Source organism: Plectropomus leopardus, chromosome 2, assembly GCF_008729295.1.
Source record: "Plectropomus leopardus isolate mb chromosome 2, YSFRI_Pleo_2.0, whole genome shotgun sequence".
NCBI lineage: Eukaryota > Metazoa > Chordata > Actinopteri > Perciformes > Serranidae > Plectropomus > Plectropomus leopardus.
Genome location: NC_056464.1, coordinates 14,774,050 through 14,799,200, shown reverse-complemented (window position 1 = coordinate 14,799,200; position 25,151 = coordinate 14,774,050). Strand labels below are relative to the sequence as shown.

Here is a 25,151-nt window from a genome sequence, read left to right as displayed (position 1 = left end):
ATTTTAATGTATTCAGTTGTAAATAGAGTAGGTCTTCACTGTAGTGTTGTTTCTTTTATTGCTGTAGTGAGTTCATGGAAAAGTTGATCAGATCACATGACATGACCCGCTGCTAGCACCTTTAGTTTATCATAATTTGTTCTGACAACAATGGGTGGCTTATCTGAATAGATTTGTTTTACCCCTCATCTTTATAGCAGAATTGATTACATCATTAGGATAATTTTCTGCTTTCATTTTAAAATAGATAAAGATACAGTATTTCCATAGTTTGACTGTTTTATTTCTGTTAAAAACTTAACTATGTGGGCCTAAGTAGTGAATGACATTTACACTACACTTATTTTCAGCGTGGAAAGGACATAAATCAGCTCACATTAGGTTCAGAATTGGAAGTAAGGAATGCTGCTCTGTCACTCAGTCTTTGATCACATCACAGGGACGAGCACAACCACAGAAATGTAGCCTATCCCTGTCCCTTTGTTAAGTTAATTTTAACATAGTTACAGGACAGTAGGTTACACACTCCCCAAGAAAACAGCCTACTGGAGATAATAGAATTAAAGGGCAACATTGAAATTGATGTGAGGCAGTTTAAAGGCAATTTAATGTTTTCCCCAATTTGATGACTGGATTTCGTGTGATTAGGCTGCCCTTACCATTATTATCACTGGCCAGTCTCTTTCTGTTTTTCTAAAATATTAGGCTACAATATTTATTTATTTATTTGTTTATTTGTATCATGTATTTGATAGAGACGAAGCAAATAACCACAGTACAACTTCAGCCTGTTACAAACAAACTTGTAATAACTGATGTTTCACAAATAGAGATTATAGCTATTACTAGTTTCCAACTCCTGTCCCTAGTTAGGCTTTTAGTAAGGAAAAAGAAGAAGAAAAGAGACAATATCAAAGTTACATGCAATAGCATGCATGCAATAACAGTAATGGTAAAACCCCCCCCAAAAAAAAAACAAAAAAAACAAATAAATTCAATTTGCACTTCTTTTTATTAACATTGTATTTAGATTAGTTTAAATGAACACGCTTTCATTACCATTTGTTTTTTAAAATATTTTCCCAAAGTAGCACTCTGTTATAAAATGTTGCGTATGCTTCTTGTTTTCCTTTCATGAATCAAATTCAGGGAACAGTAAATACATTTTGTTGTATAATGCTACATCATATTTAAAAAAAACAACATATGATTTATCATTACTATTACTTTCATTAATATTATTATTTTATTTCTTTATTTTTTCCTTTCTGTTTTAGTTTATCTGTAGATAATTCGGAATCTGTGTTCTGTGGGTATCTGTGTGTTTGGTTGTGTTTTGATGAGATGGATGTGTTGTGATGCAGGTAAATGTTGTTTGGGGGAAAAATATCTTTGTACAGTTATTGTTTTATTTAATATTTCCAATGAATGAAAAAGACATTTGAAAGAAAACCTACGAGAAACATTGTTTTTGCTATATTTTCTTTTAAAAACGGCACCAACCATTAACAACAACACTGACTCACACAGCTGGATGTAGTGTTGCGATTTTCTGACGTCATGTAGGTGAGTGACGTCAGACAGGAACCAGTGGAAGGGAGCTTGACAAATCAAGATGGCGTCCCACGCTGAAGCAGGAAAGAGATTTCAGTATAAATAAAACTCATTCGGAGAGTAGTTTAAATCTGAGTGCCACCCCGACAAGACGTCGTTTGGATTTTGAAAGAACAAGACGGAGCTGATAAAGGTGAGAGGAGTCTGTTTTATGTGTGAGCTCAGTTTAGTTTCAGGGGCGGTGGCAGCAGAGACAGCGGTCTGTCTTATCCAGCCACATAACATTACAGACAGGCCACTGGCGGAGCAAAGCGTATTAGCATGGACGGTAGCTTTACCCCGAGAAACATTAGCCAGCGGTTAGTGGTAGCTGATAGTGAATTAATTTATCCGACATTAATATTTAGTCGACACCAACTAATGTCAAACCGGGGGTTGACTTCTTAGCATAACTGTCACTGTACGTTATGTTCTCTGTTAGCATGTTAAGCTAGCAGTATCAAAAGATAATAGCTTAGCTTGTTGCTAGTTAACTCCATCAAAACTTAGCTAATCAGCTCTAGCTCATCAGTATATTTTATCGTACCAAATCATTGGTAATACATCCATGATTGCAGTGTGACTGCTGGCAATTTTGCGAGCAACAGCTGGGAGCTTTGATATTTGCTATCTAGCATAAACTTGCCTCATGTGTGATAGTTACTGCGATACTTTCATTATCGTGTAAAGTTATACGCAGTTCAGCTCCCAATTAATAGCTAATCAAATAGCTAGGCGAGTTGTCAAGTGCTGTTGTCGCTGATATCTGAAATATTTTAACTCCAACTGCACTCTAAGTTGCTCTCGTAAGTTGTTAGCTACGCAGGTGAAGTTGTGGTGAAAGGGTGTTATATAACATTAACACACTGAAATAAAAACAACCAAGTAGGCATTTAGGCAACTGCTTAGTTAAAGGCAGATTGAAGTTAAAAGAAATCTGATAAGGAAGTACCTCCTGTTCATCTCTTGGTCATGTGTGGCCCATTTCCACGGCTATACATGATTATCCAGAGAGAGTACAGTCCATTCAAGCATGATGCCTAAACTTAAAATTGGGTTACAACTCCCAGCTTAGTGTAGTACAGGCAACCTGCTTGTATTTGGCATTTTGACATAGATGTGTTTAATTGTGCTGCTTTTTTTTTACCATCTTAGATATAACGGGGGTTTACTGGCTGGTGCTTTTATTATTCAGCAGATTGCAGTGTGTTACATACTACTGTGTATTGCTGATCATTGTTTATTTTAAGCAGGAAGCGCTTAATGAAGCAATATTCCCAGAAGAACAGATATCTGGATTGATAACATTGTTTTTCTGCCAAGAAAACTTTATTACAACTGGGCAGTAATGAATCCCATAGCCATATTTTATGCTCCTTAGACACCCGTTGTTTGTCTCGCTATGGGGAATCCTTTATTAAAACATAGTAAATTTTACTGGTAATTAGTGGAAGTGTTCATTTGTAAGTTTAAATGACTATGTTAATGTCTAAGTGAATTTAAATCATAAATAAAGAAAGGTTAAGCCATTTCTGTAAACTGGGTAACAACATTGTACTATTTGGTTATCTGTTTCTTTAAGCAAATTTTTGAAAATAATCTTGATGATCACCATAACTGTTTGCTCTGGTGTTTTACAGTCAATTAAGACAAATGCTCGATTGATTTTATAGGTAATTTTAAGAAAATATTTTTTAAAAAGAACATTAGACAGTAGACACGGAGTAACCCAGTCATCCCGATGCTGTAATTTGAGAAAATTATCTGTCTCTCTTTGGCTTGCTAGATGTTAATTTTTCTTCACCAGCCATTCATTTTCTTTATCTCAGTGCTATTTTGTGGTTGGTGGGTAATGTTGGCTACAGTAAGCTTGCGTGAGTTTGTTTTTTGGAAATGACTGTCTGTTTTCTCATATAGGCGGGGATTGTTGAGATTGGGATTTAATCAAATGAGCAAGCACACAAATGCAAAAAGCTATTGAGTTGGGTGTTGATTTTCAGCACTGTAGACAATACTAGCAAAATAATCATATATCAGCGTGGCATTTGATTCAGTGTTTCTTTTAATTATAGCTTATTGAAGCTTCAAGTACTTTTCATTATTAGATAGTCCTTTTCAGCTATTTAAGTGGATGAAATCTTTTATTTTGTTCATACCAGCACAAAGATCAGAGTTCTGTGTTCAGCGGATGTGAAAACAGTGGCTTCTCTGTGTTGAGAATGTCAGCCTTTGTTGCACGGCATGACCAAATAACGGGATTATGTGACTTGAGATGCAAAGCAGCAGAATGTACAAAGCCAGTAGGATTGTGAAGAATTTCAAACAATTATAAACAATTAGCATTATCATGTGATACAGTGTCAGTGCTCTTATGCTTTGATTAAAACTGTTCTGTGGGCCAGTTTCAGAGCTCAGAGAAAGACATGTAAAATATAAACTACTGTGTCAGATGTAACGTCATATCAAAGAAAAGCTGGGGGAAATTCACTTAGTGCTGTTTTCACGCTGTTGCATCATCGTGTATTTTTAAGATGCCTTAACATATGCCATGTAAATATCAAACTCTCTAGATATTTAAAAAAAAAAAAAAAACTGGAACTCCTGCTCTCTAACTTTACACCTGGCATACTCGTGTCTGTTTTCAGTCTCTAAATGGCTGCGAGGAAGTCTGGATCAGATGCATACAACAATGGTGAGGACCTATTTTTGACTATTTTTTTGTTTCATTGTTTGACTTCACTGATGTTAAGTTGTGGGTGAAGTGTAGGTTTAAGATATTCTCGTGCCTGTAGTTACAGTGTCTATATATATATATATATATGCTTCCTTTTATCTTTGTTTGGTTTGTTTTGTGTACACAGGACCCATCAGCTACCTTGATGATGTTCCCTTCAAGATCAATGACAAATTCCGCTGCCCAGCCAAAGTGGGGCTGCCTGTTGGTTTCTGTCTACCAGACTGTGGCTCTTTGCTCGTGGACTCACAGGTCAGTCAGACAGTGGAAATATGTTGATTTTGCACTAGTGTCAGCTAATACGCTGCACTTAAATGCATCTCCGCAGCATCTTCCGAGCAGGGCTTAACTGTGCTGTCCTGACCTACAATATTATGGCACTGATCATTACAGGCTCTACCTCTGTCCTGTGTTATCAACTTTATGTTTTTAGTCATATGTAATCAAAGAGGTGTAGTCAAGGACATGCTGTAAGTAGAATGACAAGAAGTTATTTTGGTCGTTTTTAGGGATGGGGTCTACTTGCTGTAAAACATTGAAACACTTTTGTCCTTCTCAAATTTGGTGTTGATTCTAATTACGTTGTGTCTTTAATTGTTTAATCTCTTCAGCTGCAGTTGAAATGACATGTGGTTCTTATAATTATTCTTGTTTTTTTTCTGTCACTCCATGTGCCCTCTTCACCCATCACCCCTATTCTTTCTCACACTTCGGTCTCAACAGTATGACTTTTCTCTGGAGAGGCGTAGTGTGAGGTGGGGGGTTGAATTGGCTGAGGCCAGAGCAGCAGAAGCCAGAGCTGAGGAGGCAGCAGCCAAGCAGGAGGCAGAGAGCAGGGAGTGTTTGGCACAGGCCCAAGACATTGATGGCGCTGGAGGCGCGAAACCCCGGTCTGCTGCAGAGGACCAGGACCTTCTACCACCAGCACTGAACCCTGTCCTGGCAGGCCTGAGCCATAATGCCATCCTTACTCCACTGCCTGCCCCAAGCCTTGGCCCCAGGAAAACCCAGCCTAGCACACCCCAGCTGCACAGCCTCAACCTCGCTGACTTTGAGCGGGAGGAGGACCCATTTGACAAGCTGGAGCTCAAAACTTTGGACGATAAGGAGGAGCTCAGAAACATCCTCCAGAGCCAGCCCCAACCTCAACCTCCTCCCTCTGTTTCCCCACCAGAAGTTTCCCAGATAGGGTCACGCGGAAACAGCCCGTCACCTCCCAGCACCAACACCAGCATCACAGCTAAACCTGGTTTTACTCATAAACCCAACGGGTTGGTCTTGCTGGACATGGACAGAGTTGGGCAGCCTGGGAGAACGGGGTTTGACGCAGATGATCGACCCTGTAACATCCGATCTCTCACTTTTCCCAAGCTCTCTGATTCTGGTGACCCAGAGCCAGTGAGGTACAGTCCAGTCCCTGCACCTGTCCCGACCCCCGCTCCCCGACAGAGCCTACCCAATGGCAGCCCTCCGACCACACCCAAGACCCAAGTTATTGTTGCTCCTGAGCCAACCAGTCACACCAAGAGTGGTGCACCAAAACCGGTGAGCATGAGATCACATACTGCATACTTGACTAATAGTGTGTATAGACTGTGTGAGGTATTGTGACGTAGATGATCCAGTTTTAAAATAAATAAGGAACCTCGGAGACCTCATTGACATTCACACAAATTTGTTTTTACTGTAGACCAACCCAGGGTCAGGAACTGCTGGTCTGCCGTGTGGCGGAGCCCTGCTCAGCATGACCCCCAGCGAGCGTCAGTGTGTGGAAACCCTGGTGGGCATGGGTTACTCTTACGAGGGTGTCCTACGGGCCATGCAGAGACAAGGGCAGAACGTGGAGCAGGTGGGACTCCCTCTCACCCCAGTCCGCAGAAATCTGGAGTCCTAGCATAGCCTCTGTTTGACATGCTTAGCAGTTCATTGTTTATGTTTTTGTGTAATTGTCAGGTTTCCAATGGTCATGAAAAACCTGAAAAAGTCATGGAATTTCATAATCATATTTTCCAGGTCTGGAAAAGTCATGTAATTAGTAAAAATCATTGAAACTTTTGGAAAAGCGATGGAAATAATTAAACTATTAAACTTATCTTTCATGGATAACTTTACATAATGACAACGGCAAATTTATTTTCTGTAGCTTTCAGCATTACGTAGCTACACTGTGTCCATGTGTGATGCTTTGCTTACAGTCACACACGTTAATTCATTTTCAGTCATTCTCTTCATGTATGCCAGCCTCCTAAAATTAGTTTGGATCTGATGTGTTTGAAAAACGCTGGGAGTGGGACAAGAAGAAAAAATATCTTATTAATGGTCCTCGCAAAGTCATGGAAAAGTTTAGAAATTTTGTCCATGAAAATGTGTTGTTACCCTAAATTGTGTTCAGAAAAGCGTTATTGCAGTACTTCTGTAAATACAGCCTTGTAAAATAAAGTTGTTCATCACACTTTCAGTTGTCTCCAAAGATATGAGAATAGATCAGTGTCTGTCTTCTGTGCAGCTAATATTAAACAATATGACCTATCAAACCATGGCCACATAAATATGATATCTATAGCAGTCGATGTAGGATGAAATAAAAGCAAAATAAAAACGAGTTCTATGGATTTGATGCCGGCTGGTTTTCAGTTATAACTAGCATTTGGCCTGTTTAAAATGCAAGGCACATACAGCAAAGAGAGAACAAAAAATAAACCCTGCAGACCATAAACAATTGATTTCAACTCACAATATGATCTTTTATTGTTTTGTCAAAATGAAAAACCTCATTGGTCTTTTATGTAATTTCTAACTCTAACTTTATAAACAATATGATGTCCAGTGCAAATGCATTATAAACATGTACTTATTGCTTGTCACAGGTACTGGATTACCTGTTTGTCCATGGGCGTCTGTGTGAGCGGGGCTTCGATGCAAGTGCAGTGGAGGAATGTTTAGAGATGTACCAGTGCTCAGAGGAAAAGGTTTGTATAATTTTCCATGCATTCACCACCTCAAGAAGATGCATTTTGTTTGTACGTGAATCAGTTAGAAATTGGGAATTGGAACTGATAAATTGTATTCACTGTTTCCATTATCAATTGTGCTCATCAGTCACATTCTTTATTGATTCCCTTAGTGATTCCTGATCAATTTTCAGCTTGAAAAAAAAGGAGGCCTTTACAGCTTTTTAGTGTCATTTCAGCATTTTTATAATCTCTGAGTCCAAACAGTGCAGAAACAGAACAAAAATGCATGTGATGCAGTGTGGCACTAATGTTATGATAACAGGATATTTAGATAGATAGATAGGTACTTTATTGATCCCGAGTGAAATTTAAACGATTGATACCCTCGGTAATGGATGTTCTGCTCTATTTCGAGGCAGTGGTACTTGTGTGTTAAGTGTCACATACATGGCATTTCTGGAATTCGAGCTCATGCTGTGAGGAGAGATGTTTCAGCATAATTCTGGTGTCCCCACCCTTATTTGAAATTTTACAGATATTACAAACAACACCTGTTATCTTTCCTCAAGAAATGAAGCAGCGTTTTGGCCCGTTCTTTCTCTCCACCACGACTCCTTCTTGCAAATTTCCAGCAGCACAGAAACATAAGTTTGACTTAATATTTGTGCAAGGTGTAACTTGGAGAAAACCACGCCGGCATCAAAGAACAGGAATTGATAAAATAGCATATAGTCAGTTGATGACACTGATAGATTATGTAATTATACAGGGTTTCCATGGTCATGGAAAACCTTTTGAAACTTGTGGAATTTCACAAACACATTTTCTAGGTCTGGAAAAGTCATGGAATTAGTAAAAAAATCATTGAAAGTTTTGCAAAAGTCATTGAATTTTGTATTGTGTATTGAAATTATTGCAGTTATCTTCTGTGGATAACCTTCCAGGTCACGTAACATAATGAGAAATTTATTTTCTGTAGCTGTTTACGTAACGTAGCTCTAATATGCATCAATGTGTTACAGTGAAGTGTTTACCATCTCGTACATTTCTTCATTTTCTCCCCACAATCTGTCTCTCCCTTCATGTAAGCCAGCTAGCTAAAATTATGTTTGAATAGAGATTTTTGAAATTTTGTCCCTAAAAACCTGCGGGAACCCTGTCCATAGTATCTTTATTTATTAACTAATGTATTTTCATCCTTCGCAGGCGTTGCAGTTCCTTGAGCTAATGTCAAGATTTGGTGAAATGGGGTTTCAGCGGGACGCCATCAAAGAGGTGTTGCTCGTCCACAACAATGATCAGGACAAGGCTCTAGAGGACCTGATGGCTCGGGCAGCAGCAAGCTGAGCCACGCCAACCAGCCAACCAAAGCCTGGCCCAGGGCTTGCCTCCCGCTACTACCCAACACAGCCCCTTTCCCTCTGCCTACCCTATCACACCATGCCCTGCCCTTGCCTCGGCTGTTAGAGGGACAGCTGTGAGACAGTTGTATTTCTCTCTCTGTGCTAAAACGTATTGTGTCTCAGCACTTCTCAAAGACTGTGTGCCTAGAGTGGAGGGGGTCAAAGCGTAACAGTACTTCATGGTGGTGTTTTTTTTTTCTTATTGTTTTTCTAAGAAACCCCGGGGTTAGGATCCAGGATTTTTTACTGCAAGAGTATTCAAGAATGGGAAGAATGACTGAGCTAGAAAGGAAAAACTGGAAGAAATGGGCTGTGGTGTTTTGATGGCGTTCTGATTTGCTTCCACTTGCAAGTGTTATCCGACTGTCGACAAAGCTGCAGGACCGAATGGGGAGCTAGTCACGCTGTGGGTACATCAAAGAAAGACCAGTTTGAACTCTTGAAACTCCCAAAAGACTAAGCTGCCATCTTCCACTGCTCTGTGCAGACCTACTAAATGGTGGAGGGGATCAGGGGCCTTAAGGAGGCTCTCTACAAACTGAACCAACTAACATTAAAAGTCAAAAAGACAAAAAAAAATGTTAAAAAAAATGGCCCAGGCGCCAGACAGACAACTGACTCTCAAGAAGTGCCCTCTCTGCTCTGGTGCTCTGCACCTAGTTCTGTTCTACTTTATTCTTTCATTCATTCATGTCTGTTTTTTTCTGTTCATTTGGGCACTTTTTCATGTCACTTTGAAGATTCCATTTCTTTGATTTCTGTCTTAGGAACGGCATAATAAATTCTTCGTAACTCAGAGCATGAGAGAATAAGAGATACTGCTGCCCCAGTATGCTCTCTGACCTGCACTGGAATGGCCTGTTAGAGGATTGGGGAGTAATGGGGAAAGTTCCTCTGTAGGAAATCAGAAATCTCCCACAACCCACTGGCACCGATGTGTCACACATACTGCACAGGCACACACACGTTTCATTATTATCGTCTTATTTAAAATAGTACACTGATACATTCATTTACAGATAAAGAGTTTGATATGATAATGTAAGATATGTACACTCACAAAAGTGACGCTTTTAACTGTCATGGACTTCTGTTTGCAGACTGGAAAAGCGTGAGTCGTTTCAAAACAAAGAAATGATATAAGTGAGGGTTGCTTTTGCAGCCACATCACAGTGCAATAGAGACATTTCATATTGTGTGACTGTTGACTGGCACTTTGAGCCTCAAGTAATTGTCGGGAGGTAAGGAATGGTCTTGGAGCCTCGCTAGAAATTTCGGATGTAACTAGAAAATGTTTGATTTCAGTGATCTCCATCATTTATTCTCTGTTATTGGAATTCATGCCACAAAATCTTTTGAAACATGACTTTGGTTTGTTGACTTGTCCACTTCTTTTTTTTCTCATGTGTAATATGAAATGAGCGTTCATCTTGATTTTAGGTGTGTCGCCATCTCCGCAGTTTAAAATGGCAAGTAAAAACATTTCAGTCACCACATGTTCAAAGCATTTTCCCATATATTGATTGGGTGTAGTTGTTTAAAAGAAGGCCAGGATCTTTTATTTTTATAGTATGTGTCTGAGTTCCATACTATGTTTAAAAAAAAAAAACATGTCTACTCAGTTGCAGCAAAGGCAAAGATGGCAGAAATGTTCATAATCTGTAGTAATGATGGGGATTGTGAGAGGCAGTGCAACAGATTATGGGCTTAAAGTTGGCAAAATGTAATTTGGAGAACTGGCATTTTGCTTGGAGCAAGTCGGGTACTTTGTCCCGTGTTTCACAACTGCAAAAAGAAATGTCCTAACCACCAATCTATTATAGAACAACCCCTGGTTTGACTAATTTATAGTGTGGTTAATTTCCAATACAGACATAATTTTACTTGAATGAGCACACGCTCATGATAACTTAAGTCTTCTGGGATGCTTGCAGTGAATTTGCAAGCATCCGGAAAACAACTAACATCCCAGTAGGTGACACATATCATGAATCATGTACATCATGTCCTCCTTTTTACTATTTTTGGAGGTAGGACCTGCCTTTTTACAGGCAAAATACATGACACCAGCAATGTGTCATGGTAGAACCAATATCTTTGTTCAGACCATTGTTTTGTCTGATATGTGGTTGACAGTGTGATCACAAATATGTGTTTTTTTACCCCCACTTCTGTTTTTGAATTGCCTTTTTGATTTACTGTGACAAAGAAGAAAAGTACGCTTTTACAGACAAACAAATAAGTGGTATTAATGTCGCCTTACATAACTCGAGAGGGGTTTCCCTAATCATACATAAAGCAAGTTGATGTTCACTTGCCTCTCCTCTGACAGCCTCTGGACCTCCTCCATCAATGCCTCCTCCTGCTTTTGTTACGATCTCCTAGTTGTGTGGAGATGAAATGCGACTATGTTCTCATTATTTAAGGCGTCGTGTTAAAGGGTTTATATATCAGATCCACCTGCATTATTGAACACGGGGCGCTAATGAATCGAATGAATATTGAAATATTTTAATGGTATAATAAGAGGTGGCTGAGTTGAGTGTTCTTTCCCGAGCTCCTGAAATGTGATTTGCAAAATGTTCAATTTCCTTTTTTTGGAAAATCCACACAATTAAATGTGCACATCTTTTCAGTGGTTAGACTGTTGATCGTTGCTGTTGTTGCTTTTTGAGCTTAATTTCCTAATTTTCTCAAGTATGGTCATAACATATATTAGATGTGTTGACCTGTGGCTGGTGAGGAAGTACCGCTCTCCTGCTCCACATTTTCTCTCCTCTACAACAAGTGCAGTTTTTCTCTCTCTCTCTCTCTTCAGTTTACAGCAACAATACAGATGAATGTCTATCCAGGTATTGTCAGTGGCAACTGGAAACATCTAACTGTTTGGCCTAGTCAGCAAAAAAAGACAATTATGCATCAGAGGAAGGGGCCATATTTGGTCCGCCTGAGCACACCAGGGTTAATAAAAAGGATTGCAAAGGCATGTATAATGTCTTTCACCAGACCTGAGCTGAGGTCCTACATGGTGCCCAGTCATCTGTATTATTTCAGATTCCCATGTCAACCATGTCTTTGTGCGCAGGCAAATTATAGACAACTTCAAGATCCAGTAGGCTAGCTCACTGGTGAATTCGTGATATATAGATTTATTATTTCTTTCCTTTAACCTGAAAATATCCTGGTGACTACTCAGAGTCAATTGTAAACATGCAAGCAGCAGTGTCATAAATAACTGACAAAGCACAGCCCAATAAAGTTCAACTCAGATTATATCAAATTTATTTTTGTTAATCTGACAGTCATATAACAACACTGCGTTTTTAACAGAGCACAGGCTTAATAGTTTATGATTTGTTTATACATTGCCTGAGATTCTATTTAAAAAATAAAGGCTTACAATTATTAAATCCACATTTGTGCATTTTGAATATACTTAGCCGATTTTACTCTCGATTTTGGCACTAAAACAAAATGATATGCCCTTTAAGCAGAGAGAAAACAGAATCATCTGATCAATGATCTCACGCTGTTGACGTGAACGAGCACGCAAGACGCCCGCGTTCACGTACGACCTTGTTTTTGTTGATGTTTAATTTGAGTGCGGCTGCGCGCTGCTCAATGCTTTCGCCGTTGCTGACGCGACTTGGCAGGAAAAAAAGAGTGTGTGAACCCTCTGGCAGCAGTTAGCGACGTTGTCGAAACTGATAAGGGAGTACGACCAGATTGTAGTATTATTCGGGAGCGTAGAAGGCAAGCTAGTGACAGTACGTCGGCGGCAATCCCAACAAGCGACTGACCAACCTCTCCCGTATGTGATCGCCCTTCCTCGTCGTCGGACGCTGCCAGCGAGGGCCAAGGAACTAAATAGCATATCGCCATTATATGATCCAGTGTCCAGCGTCACTTTTACCCTCCATGTGGGTGAGGGAACTGTGTGTATCAGATTATGGCGAGAAAAACAGTTAGCAGGAAAAGGAAGGCAGGAGAGCCCAAGGACCAACAACAGGTAGGCGGAAACCGGTGCTGATCCATGTTAGCTAGCTGAAGCTAGTCAGTTTTGTTTGCATGCTAACTAGCACAGGGCTAGCCAGGTTTAGCTGATAAAAGACCTGTCAGGGAAATAGTATGGATGACATTTTAACAAACTAACCACCATAATATATTGAAATATATGGGCACAACATAAACCGTATATTAACAATTGTGGTCTTGTTTAAACAGCATTACAGTGTGTTTCTATTTGAAAGTCAGAACCAGCTAATATTAGCATGGCGTTATCCAACGGAAGTCCGTTATCAGTACGACAGCTAGGTTGGCGTTAGCCAAATTGCTAGCCACCTCATTTCGTTATGGCAGTCTTTTAATTGTAATTACGATTAATTTAACGTTTTCGTTGGTCACTAACACGGACAGTCTCTTGTTCAGTTGGGGTCATCACTTGTCACCCCGAGCCACATTTTTGAATAGCGTCAATTATCACCCAAAGCTGATTTTGTCTTGTATGTATTTATTAGCCTTAATAGCAGCGATTTAGCTTACGTTAACGTTAGCGCAAACGTTAGAGCTAATTCACAGAGCAACCGGCCTGTCCAAGACAAATGATTGGACCTCTGCTGAATTGACAGGCAACATTTATCATCACCCAGCGCGAACATCTTCCCAGTACAATCAGTCCTGGGCCCAGTTGTTGACACCACAGTATAAGCTTTGGCTGAGACCAGACGTAGGATGGCAGTATTATTAGCTCTGCCTCAAAGACACTGTACGACCTGCTTTACTGCATTGTAACGTTATGTCAAGGCATGTCTCGGGCATGCAAGGATACTATTATACGTCATAATGATATCAACAGATGTGTTAAGCACTTATCATAAATAACCATCAAACATCACAGGATAACAAATGGCAGCAGCATAACACATAGCACCACAGATTCCTGTGAGGTCCGGGCAATATGTGTATGTATGTATGTGTGTGTATGTATTCTCTGCCCCACTAGTGTTGCACAACTTATGATGGCTATAATTAACTTGCACATGCATTGATAATCACCAGCAACAGTTGTAACTTTATTCTGATGTAAATTCAAATGTTTCTGGTACTTTCAGTTTGAAGAATCAAAAGATTTTGTGCAAATTTTTTTTAGTATAGACAGTAGTGGCCCGCAGACCAATTTCAAACAGCCCTCAGCTTGCCTTTCAAAATATACTATATGATTAACACAATTTTGGTTAATCAAGCAAGATCACTTTGCATTTTTTTCCTATACACCGCATGATGGCAGTTTGTAGACATGCATCATATAGGAATTACACAGGCAGAACTAATGTGTTTTCATAGACAGATGATGGACAGCAAACAAGTAGTTACCTAATACCGCCCACATACATCAATATTACACATCGTGGATTTGCACAATCATAAGAGGATAAAGCAAATTGTATTACAATACATGAACATTGTTTATATATATATATATATATATATTGCATGTCGTCCCTCTCTTTACCCCTTTCACACTTACTCTGTCCTATCCATTAAAGGCCAAAAAGCCCCCATATATATATATATATATATATATATATATATATATATATATATATATATATATATATATATATATAATATATATATATATATAAAAAAGACATTACATGCTTTGAAATGATGCCTTTGTGTATTAACTTTGAGGAAATATCAATACTAGTCAATATCTTTCAACCTACAAGCCAACGAATGGGCAAAATGTTAAAATGTGTGATTTGTGGCTCGTAGATGTTGTGATAGCACTGTAGGTCGTTGAAAAGATAGTGAAAAGAGGTCTATAGTAATACTGAAATATACTGAATTCATACTTAATATCATCCAGTTTTCAATTAGAAAGTAGTGTTTCAGTTGGTTCTTACCCGGAAATAAGAAACGTCACTGGCTGGCCATTATTTTGTGAAAGTGATTGATGAATGAGTGAACTTTTGAAACTTAATAGTATTTAAAACTGCATTAACACACTCTGCAATATTTTCCCATGCCATTTTTTGAAGATATGTTTATGTTCTGCATATGCAGTCATTAAAATCTCAAATTCGGCTGGAGTGAAATATATGGCTCTGCTTTTAACTCCGCTCTTTGTCATTGTGAATCATGTTATCCGCACTCCACTCATAATGGCTTTTTGTGCTCACTGTGACCATGCTTCCTGCAGGCTGAACCTGAGTTGATTAAGCTCATTCTGATCAGCTGTTCGGGAATCGAAAACTCAATTATTTTCAGGAGCTTTGGAAAGTTGAACACTTTTTCATTTAAAGATGAAACAGTTGCATTGTCATTTGTCATTTGTATGTGATTCATTTTTTTATAGCAGATGGCCCTGGGGTATTTTCACATTATCTAATATGGCCCCCATTCAAAAAAGCTCGGCCCCCCTTAATTTAAAGGCTTGCTGCGCTGTCAGTTTCTGTTAACACTGTAATTTGAAAGGATTCCCAGATACTATTATTGTACCATTGTGGGAAATGGCAGTTCTTTACAGTAATAGTGTTTTAGTTTTTGTTGTAGACTTAAATAAGTCTACATGATAAACCTAAACAATGAAGTGGAAAAACATTTCTAAAAGCTGCACTTCTGCTGTGAGCTAGCTTTAATTGCGCAGACCAAGTTTTATTTTGAAATTCCTATAAAAGTGTTAGCAATGACAAGCCACTTAATGTTGCAAAGATTAAATGAACTGTCAGACAAACTTGTGACTGGTGTACGTAATGTGATTCGGCTGATACACTTCTAGTGTGTGTGTCTGTGTGAGAAAGAGGCTTTGTTGTGCTCTTGACCAGTGATAATGCAGCCAGTAGGTCCACTGACTAACAATAGGTGTAGTCAGAACCTCTACAAAAGACAGACAACATTACTGGCCCACCTGAGCAAAATCAAATTCAGAGCTCTTGTGTGCACTGGTATTGTATTGGCCCATCCTGAGGAAGTGTCCACGGCTGAATGGATGTGTGTGGTTTTGCTGTAATACTCCTATGATCCAGTAAAGCTCTTAAATCGGTTCCAGCATGCTACAGATATAAATGCACAGGGCTCTGGGGGATGGGTATAGTTTAGTGACAGTTTGTAGTATTGAAAGCTGAAAAAGATCTGATTAAATTTGTTTGTTTATTATTTGAAGATTTATTTATTTATATAAATTCATGTCATGAATTAACTTAATTAAAGGCTACTTTCTCCACAATTATGTGCAAAACATAATAATTATTGTTAGGAGGGGTGTAATGATGCACAATATACACGGTTCAGCACATTTCGGCATGTCAGGGAAAGCAAAAAAAAAAAAGAAGGGAGATTAAAAAAAAGAATTAGGAAATTATAAACATTCAATGTAAGATGGTAAGAGTAAAGGCACTCAAATACTGACATGTTTTCAGTAAGAAAAAAATAAAAAAAATACTAGAATGGGACATAGCGCAGATATTCACCAAGGCTAAATGCTCTATAATGCAATATTACAAAAGTGAAAAATAATTTGTGTATCTACACTGTGATTTGGGTTTTTTCCAAAATGCAATGGGTTCTTCTTTGGCTCGTGCTACATCTCTCTACCAAGTCTCCTGACAACTTGGCCAGCGTTTTTTTCTATAATCCAGAGAGCTTTGGGGAGAATGACTCACCTTCAAGTCTGTTTTGTCTCAATCTGTTTAATTGACACATTTGGGTGACGCTGCTGTAAATGGAATGCTTGAAGTGTTTCCACAGGCATACTTGACTTGAGCTGAGCAAGGTCTGTATGAATTTAGACACAAACCATTGTCCATTGAGCTTGACTAACTCAGCTAAATGGGCTAATCGGACTAGCATGCCATAGCTGATAGACAGCAACCAGCGCACTGCCAAAACGTTCCAGGAAATCTCATTTCTATCTCACCAGTGCAAGTAGGTGACATTAATGGAATGTATTGAATTTCATTGTTTGGGTCACAGAGTGTACCAAATGAAGGATGTCATACAACATACCAAATGTCCTGCGCCAAATGAATTGGTACTGCTACACCCCCTTATTGATAGTCTCTTAAAAACATGTTGACAAAAGTCATGCTCTTCCCATAAAAAAAAAAAAAAATCTGAAATTTGAAGTTTGCCCCTTTCTTTCTTCAGCTGGGCTGGTGTCAGGCGCCACACAAGCGGAGCCGTGTTTCCTCTTCATCACGTCATGCCCAGCAGTGGTGGTGCAGTCGGCGCTCAGTGGTATGCGCTCTCCGGGGGCGGGAGTTCAGACCTCAACAGCAGCACGAGTTGCGGCTCCAGCGGAGCCTTCGAGGCTTTGCAGCTGGCAGGCTCCCTGGCATCCTCAAGGAGAGGGAGTTTTCCCTGGGGCGACTCAACAAGGTGTTTGCTTCACAGTGGCTCAACCACCGGCAGGTGGTGTGTGGGACCAAGTGCAACACGGTGAGATGTAATTTTGTCACTAACCAGCATATATTAGTTGGGCATTCCCATACATTCATTGAGGTGTCAGATTTACAGGTGACAGAATTATAAGTGTATGTATAAGGATTTCCAGTTTGATGACCTCAAGAAGGATGATGTAGGTCTACAGGCGTCGCATGGTGATACACAGCACGCAGTGAGGCATTTTGCCATTTACTGTGAAGCAATTCCTTATCTGAGAACATCATTTAATGTTTTGTGTGCATTTTCTTTTGCTGGGATTTAGTCATTTAATGCCAGGGCTTGCCTCCCTGCTGTGTAAAATGTTTCACCAAAACCAGTTCCTTCCCTCCCAACACTATTTTGCGAGAACACCATGAGTCTATATTTGGCCTAGTGCTGCCCAAGATACTTGTGATTGGTTTAAAGAAAAAATAAAACAAACAGCCCGGAATGGGTTTTTTCCCATTGTGTGGTATTATGATGGGCTCAGCCAGAGCTTTCTCTAGCGCTGGCACTGCCCGAGATAGGTCTGGCTATGCGAGACTACTACTACTCTTCCCAATGCAACTCCTCCAAATGATGTAATTTTAGAGGAGTATCACTGGCTCTCAGGGCTGTTGCTCAAACTACAGGCTGTACTTCCACATTTTCGTATGGCCTGCCAATCGCTGCCAATCCTGCCACCGCCACCATGTTATCAAAGAGTATACAGCAGATCAAGAGACACATCCGCTCCTCTCTCTGTCTCTCAAACTCGCACCGAAAGCCAATTAAATAGTATAACTGGGCCTCTCACCTCAAAATGTTTTCAGAAACATGTTTTAGCTTACTGTTTAACTGTAATATAAGATCTGGCTGGCTGCCAATGTGTCACACGAACCAGTCCACATTATGACAGCTGCATAGCATTCTGGTTGTAGTTTTCTACCTCCTGAGCAAAAACCTTTTCTCGGTTTTCTCTGGTCATGTAGCACCAATTTGAAAAGTATTTGCGTCTTTCTACTGTAGAGATGTCCACGTTTTATGTGAGGTCCTTCTTTACATTGGTGAAATACTTCTCTTTTTTTTTAAGTTTTTTGCCTTTAATTGATAGAACAGCACAAGTGTGAAAGGGGGAGAGCAAGAGGGGGTGACATGCAGCAAATGGCCGAGGCCGGAGTCGAACAGGCGACCGCTGTGGCGAGGGCACAGCCTCTTTACATGGGGCGCCCTCTCTATCCACTGAGCCAGCAGGCGCCCTGAGTGAAATACTTCTTTAAATGTTTCTGTTGGATGAATAGTTGCTCAGGTGTTCCAATCTGATTCCCGGACACACACTTATCTGTATAATTCTGGCTTAGTTGTCATTTTAATTTAACTCCTGAATCTTGTATTCTAATTCAGTGTTTTTCCTTCCTTTACCTGCAGCTTTTCGTAGCTGATGTCCTGACAGGCCAAATAACACGCATTCCCATGCTGAAGGACAGGGAGTGTAATGGTGGAGGCTCAGGGGTTGTGGGTTCAGTGGTGTCTGGGAGGCACTACCATCCCACAGGAGGCTCTCGCGCCCGGCTGGACCAGCAGGGCTGTGGGATCCACGCTATTGAGCTCAACCCCTCCAGAACGCTGCTGGCCACCGGAGGAGACAACCCCAACAGCCTGGCCATCTACCAGCTGCCCACATTGGACCCTGTTTGTGTGGGAGATGTGAGTGGTTTGGATCTGTTTGGGTTTACTGGCATCTAGAAATTGCCATTTTTATTACCTTGATATATATTTTGTTAATCTTTTCCAGTTACTGTTAAGCATTAGTTGTTTAGTAATTGAAGCCAAAGCACACAAGGTTGAGTAAAAGTAGTTTTTTTGCCATAACATATTAGCCACTTGTTTTTCAGGAAGGTCACAATGACTGGATCTTCTCTATAGCATGGATCAGTGACAACATGGCAGTTTCTGGTGAGTTTTCTCTTATGGGCTAAGTTGAATGAATGAACACTGAGCACTGGCAGTGAGCATTACATGCCTGCACAAATCAGTAACCTCTACATACCCTGGTGACAATCCTGTGTTTATATGTCACTTTTGTGAGTTTTGTGCGTTATAATCTTGGCAGAAATCAAGATATGTCTTATATGTTGACACATCCAGGGTCCCGAGATGGCTCGATGGGCCTGTGGGAGGTGACAGAGGAAGTAATGAGCCAGGCAGAGCGCAGTCAGAATGAGGAGGCAGTACCCTCATATGCCCACATCTCCCACCGTGCCCTCAAGGACATCCCGAAGGAGTACACCAACCCATACAACTGTAAAGTCCGTGCTCTGGCCTTCAACAACAACCATAAAGTAAGTTTTCATCCTGATGTAAATGCTGAGGAAACCATTTGATTGCGCTGCTCATGAAATGTTAATTATGAGGCTTAATTTGACAAGGTGCCAGTATAAGGAAAGAGAGATATTGATAGCTTTTTTCCTCTTTTCAATCCTACAGTGTAAAAATATTTGATAGTTAAAAACGTATCATACAATTTTTGCAAAAGGTTAATTTTTTGGGACACAGTGTTACTTGTTTCTACCTCCCACCTCAGCCTAGTCATGTACTTCCAATTTCCCATGTCATTTTACCCTTCCCAGGAGCTGGGTGCTGTGTCTTTGGATGGCTATTTCCACCTCTGGAAAGCTGAGCACAACTTGTGCAAGGTAAATCACAATACAGTCTTTAAATAGTAATTAGGGCTGGGTATGCTTTGCCACTGATTTACTAAATCGATTCTATTTTGATTCATAAGGTCCCGATTGAGTTCGATAACAATGTCTTTATGCATATTTCAGTTACAATACAATTTTTGCTCAAATATGAAAGAGATTCTCAGACAAATAATACTGTAAGTTTAAAAAAGTTTAAATCAGACCAGGATTAGAATTTATTACTTTGTATCTGAATATTTCTAGACTAGCAACAATAATATTAAAACTGCAATGTCGCTATACAAAGTCAATATTTCACTGGCAACTAATGTAAATTGTTAATGAAATAAATTGTATTTCTGACATAACAACACTGAGTGAAGTTTAGAATGATTGAAAAACAGAGCAGTCAGTATCATTCCTCCTGTCCTCTGCCTGCAGTGCTCGTGTAAAATATGACATTGGTGGAAGAGAAACTGCAAACACAGCATATTGAAATATTATTACCTTTCTACATGGTTTCATGTTTTCAAGTTTATGCTTGTGGAACAGATGTGTTAATAAAGTATTGGCTCGTCCTCATGGAGGTTTTATTGCACTTACAGTAACGAGCGTAGTAGTTGTCAGCTTGAGTTACTTTCACTTCTCTGACTCCACCGTGGCCTGTCAGCTCTGGTGTTTACTCTGTTAGTGTGTCTGTGTATTTCGAGGAGCAGCACGATGCACAGACAATGGTTGGAGGAGAGGCTGCAGCATGATATTAAATTACACCATAATGTTATAACGTAAGCTTACAGTTACAGATAAAAGAACGGCTTTTGTCGGAGCTTTTCAATATTGCATACTTAGATAATTTAGCACCGGGGCCTGTTTACTACCGGCGAGAAAAACAGGTTTAAAGCTTCACACGTCAGTGGGATAAGGCCTATATTTAAAGATTGATCTTGGATTTTACAAATCTATATCGGATCATTCAAGTGAAGATCATTTTGAATTGGATTAATCAAATATTTAAACTCAGCCCTACTAATAATCATAAGTTTTCTTTGCATACTTCAGACTAGGATTCACAATTTGGAGAACGGATTGTTCTTTACATCATACTGTACTGTACATCATCCTTACTTGGTTCCTGTTCAACATTGTATGTTTCCCTCCAGATACTGTCCACCAAGCTGCCTCACTGCAAAGAGAATGTGTGTTTGGCATATGGACAGGACTGGTCGGTGTATGCTGTGGGTTCTCAGGCCCATGTTTCCTTTCTGGATCCACGGCAGCCTACAAACAGTATCAAGTCAGTCAATTCCAGAGAGAGAGGAAGCGGTAAGTGATCTGTAAACTAACTGAAAGCCCTTCTTTCACTGCACAAAAAAAACACTAACATCCGACTATTTTTATTTAATGGGAAAGACTGCAGTCTACACTTACGCCCAGGTCAAATGACTCTGTAGTAGTCACAAGTATTTATTGGCTCCAACTAGTGATAAAATCCAACACAAACGCTCTCTCTCTCTCTCTCATCTGCACACTGGCTGTGCACTTAATGTGGCACCATAGCTCCGTCATGATTTGGTCCAGTAGGTACCAGTTGAATAGGAACTGTTGCCATAGTAGCACTGGGTTTCGGTACCCAACCCCACCTGTAAGTGACATTGAATGTGAAACACCAGGAAAAAAAACGCAAATCCATAGTCATCTAGATTTACAGACAATGGGAAAGAAGTCTATCCCCTTTTTGTTGGGTGTCTCTGTGTTGTATATACACACTACTTTTGGTGGCAAAAAGGGTATAAGAAGCTAAAAACACAAGGGGAGAGCAGCTGATCTCCTTAAACTACTCCTGAAGTTGTTTGCTTTTTAACTACTGCTGTTTACTTTTGAGTAGCTTTGCATTTAACACATCTGTGTCATTGCAGGGATCCGTTCAGTGAGTTTCTACGAGCACATTGTGACAGTGGGCACAGGCCAAGGTTCCCTTCTCTTCTACGACATCAGGGCCCAGAGATTCCTGGAGAACCCTTTGAATCCAGCTGGAGGGTACCGGAAGTGCCCAGGAGATGGCATCCTCAAACTCACTACAGGGAAAGGCTGGCTGGTACACTTTTTTTTTTTTTTTTTTTTGTCTATTAGCAATAAACTTTTTAAAAGATGAAGTGCTACACTGGAGATGCATGACAAAAATGTAGCCTTGATTATTTCCATTTTCATAACTTTTCCTTTCTCCCTCTTCGGCTTAGAATCACGATGAGACTTGGAGGAGTTACTTCTCAGACATTCATTCCTTCCCCAACGCGGTGTACACCCACTGCTACGACGACTCTGGCACCAAGCTGTTTGTAGCAGGTGGACCGCTCTGTTCCGGCCTGCACGGCAACTACGCAGGACTGTGGAGCTAGCCTTTTAGTTTCATCCATCGCTCTATCACTACATCCTCGTCCAGATCTTTTTCCTAACCAGTCCCTCCATCCCTCTCCCTCTTCACGTCCGTTTATGTCACTGTCCTTGGTATCCTTCTTCCATCATTCAATTGTCACTCTGTTTTGCTCACACATGGACTCAGGAGCATGATCTTGCCCTCACCGTGTCACAGCTTGAATATTGTTGTTGTGTATGTTTGTGTCCACCACTACACTATCCCTTTCTCCTCCAGTTATTCCTTTGCTCCTTCCACCTCAGCTACTCAGTTTTTTATATGACAATGTACAAACAATTATCTAGTAATTTTCAAGAGCTGTGAAGTCTGCCACTGAGGAACTGCAAAACATTAATAATAAGTAATACAAGTTCTCATCATTTAACACATAAAACCCACAGGGATTAGGCTATGATCTTTTGCTGGCTTGTTTTTGTATGTAAGGATAGTGTTTACCGCTGCTTTCTCTGTGGTAGAAGACACTTACTTTGTGGAATTTTTCACCCAAAAGTTCCTTTTTTGTTGTCATGAAATGGACGGCAATAAAAGAGAGGGAGAGAGGAAGAAGGACTGAAGAGACAATTAATTTTGAAGGACTTAACTGGAGTGCTGTTTGACGTTTGATAGAGAATATTAACTGGTTGGAACAGCCCGTCCTGTCCCACAACAATCACAACGAACTTCTCTCTTCTGGCAGAAGTAAAACGAAGAAGCCAATCAAAATGGGACTTTGTGTTTATATTTCTCTCACTGAGACGATATAAAGGAGAAAAACATTAAGATTGCTAAATGCAGTGTTGTTCTGCTATGACTTAATCCCAACAAATGCATATTTTATTTTTTTGACTTGTGTGTGATTTGACAGGCATACCCCTGCTGATATTCTAATTTGCTTTACTCGTATTTATTTTCCCTTTTCTCTGTCACCTTTGTTCAGTTGGTCGGGGTGTTGATATGTGCTTCTTTTGAAGGGTATATTGTCTCTTTGCCCTTTGCTTATGTTGTCATTTCTCTTTGACCAGAGTGCTTTCAGCAGATTTGTCCACAAGTGTTCAGATTCTGATCTGTAACCATTCTGGTGTTACTAGAGAATTTACCCTAAGATTATAAGTTTTGGTAGCAAGTTAAGTATCATCAAATCTGATGTTTGATCGATGGTGGAGCCTTTAATTACCGGGCTAAATGCCCCCCGTGATTCTCGGACTCCTCCATAGGAACTTGAGAGAAGATCTGTAGTGGCTTATTTTGACTCTCTCAACCATCCAGATAGAAGGATGCAAGAAGAACTAATGAATTTTTGGACTCTACCTTGGAGTTAGATGCTGCAGGCACACACATGTTGTCACAGTTGTAAAACACCTTAATTTTTTCTCTCTTTCTTTTTGTACCAAGGAGTGAGTGATTCTGCTCTTTTCCTTGTTTGGTAGAGGCAGAGTAGGCTTGAGTTACGTTTTTGCCTTCCTCTGGTCTTTCTGTGAAAGACTGCCACAGGCGATCATAGTTTTCCTTTTTCTACATGGAACTTTTCTCCAGTTTTCATGATAATGACATTGAAAAGAGAAAACCCCAATTACGACCACAAATTGAACAAATAACCAACACTTTTAAAGTGGATTTTATATATATAAATGTGTATATGTATGTGTAAAATACATAGGGACAATTGCATACATTTTTATGTATATGTCTGAGGAAGTGTGTGGATTGGTCTGTCTACTTGGTGATGCCCTGTTTTTTTATACATGCCTCATGAATGTTTTTACAAATGACTGAATCTGAGGATATTGTAAGATATAAACATCTGAAAAAAACAAGCTATTAAATCTTTAAAAAAGAGTAAATAATAAAAATAAACTGTATATTGATGTAGTGGTTTTTTTCATGCCTGACATCATTTATTCAGATGAAGGTTTTCGCCTTGACTAAAATGGGTCACTCACTGCCAGAGGTGTAGACTCGATTCACATGACTTAAAATTGAGTCAGACTCCAGTCATAAAGTTAATGACATTAGAAATGACAAAATCAAAAAAAGCGGCATGTCGTCTTAAACTTTAGTTTCAATGAATTGTGACGTTACTTGGACTTGGACTCAGTAATTCCACTGATGGCTGAGGTATGCCATTCCTTTACTTAAGAAAAAACACAAATACTCTGTTACAAGCAAAAGTTCTGCATTGGGAATGTTACTGAAGTAAATTCTAGTATATTCTGGAAAATGTCCTTAAAGTATTAGAAATGGTACCCAATGCAACCCCCACAGGCAGATTGCAAAGAAAAAAAAAAAAAAAACCCCAAAACAACCAAGAACAAGATTATTAAAAGATTTTTTAATTGTAATAATTGGCTATTTATTTTCTGTCAATTGGCTAATTGGAAAAAACAACTAATCCCATCAGCTTTACTTGTATAAACTGGCAATGTTATTTATAACTAAGCATCATATTTTATAGACTCTTCTCATTTTTTTAATGCCAAAATATATAAAGTAACTATTAACTAAAGCTTTCAAATAGAGTGCAGTATTACTCTCTGAAATGTAGTGGAGTCAAACTGTAAAGTAGCATACATAGAGAAAACGCAGGTAAAGTACAAGTACCTTAAATTTGTTCATAAGTAAAACACTTGAGTAAATGTCTTAGTTACATTCCAACAATGAGTAATCCATCCATGATGACATCAAGTCAAGTCAACTTTATTTATGTAGCACGTTTAAAACAACCAGGATGACCAAAGTGCTTTACAGGGTAAAAAGGCAAATAGATCAAATACATCACACAACCTAAAACAATATCAAAAATATCGGCAAAATAATAAAAACAGTAAAGTCTCCTGGGTTAAAAACATTTTTATCTTAAACGAAGGCCAGGGAGAAAAGAGAACTATAGATTTAAATATTTTAAGTATATATATACACATATTGTACAGCCTATGCATGCAACCCATTGGTAGCTGTCAGTACAGG

General features: G+C 39.6%; 2 protein-coding genes across 2 annotated transcripts; both read left to right on the top strand.

Moving 5' to 3' along the window:
- The first annotated feature begins 1,602 nt into the window (after window positions 1-1,602).
- ubap1 (ubiquitin associated protein 1) lies at window positions 1,603-10,070 on the top strand. Its single transcript, XM_042501953.1, has 7 exons — window positions 1,603-1,747; window positions 4,239-4,285; window positions 4,455-4,579; window positions 5,051-5,872; window positions 6,018-6,176; window positions 7,195-7,296; window positions 8,488-10,070. Exons 2-7 carry the CDS (start codon window positions 4,246-4,248, stop codon window positions 8,626-8,628), a joined length of 1,389 nt encoding a protein of 462 aa, XP_042357887.1. The 5' UTR covers window positions 1,603-1,747; window positions 4,239-4,245; the 3' UTR covers window positions 8,629-10,070.
- Window positions 10,071-12,268: 2,198 nt separating this feature from the next.
- Window positions 12,269-24,046, top strand: dcaf12 (DDB1 and CUL4 associated factor 12). Its single transcript, XM_042501941.1, has 9 exons — window positions 12,269-12,693; window positions 16,836-17,126; window positions 18,519-18,797; window positions 18,986-19,046; window positions 19,239-19,432; window positions 19,721-19,786; window positions 20,935-21,097; window positions 21,691-21,869; window positions 22,012-24,046. The coding sequence occupies exons 1-9, from the start codon at window positions 12,634-12,636 to the stop codon at window positions 22,168-22,170; spliced, it is 1,452 nt and encodes a 483-aa protein (XP_042357875.1). The 5' UTR covers window positions 12,269-12,633; the 3' UTR covers window positions 22,171-24,046.
- Window positions 24,047-25,151: the final 1,105 nt, after the last annotated feature.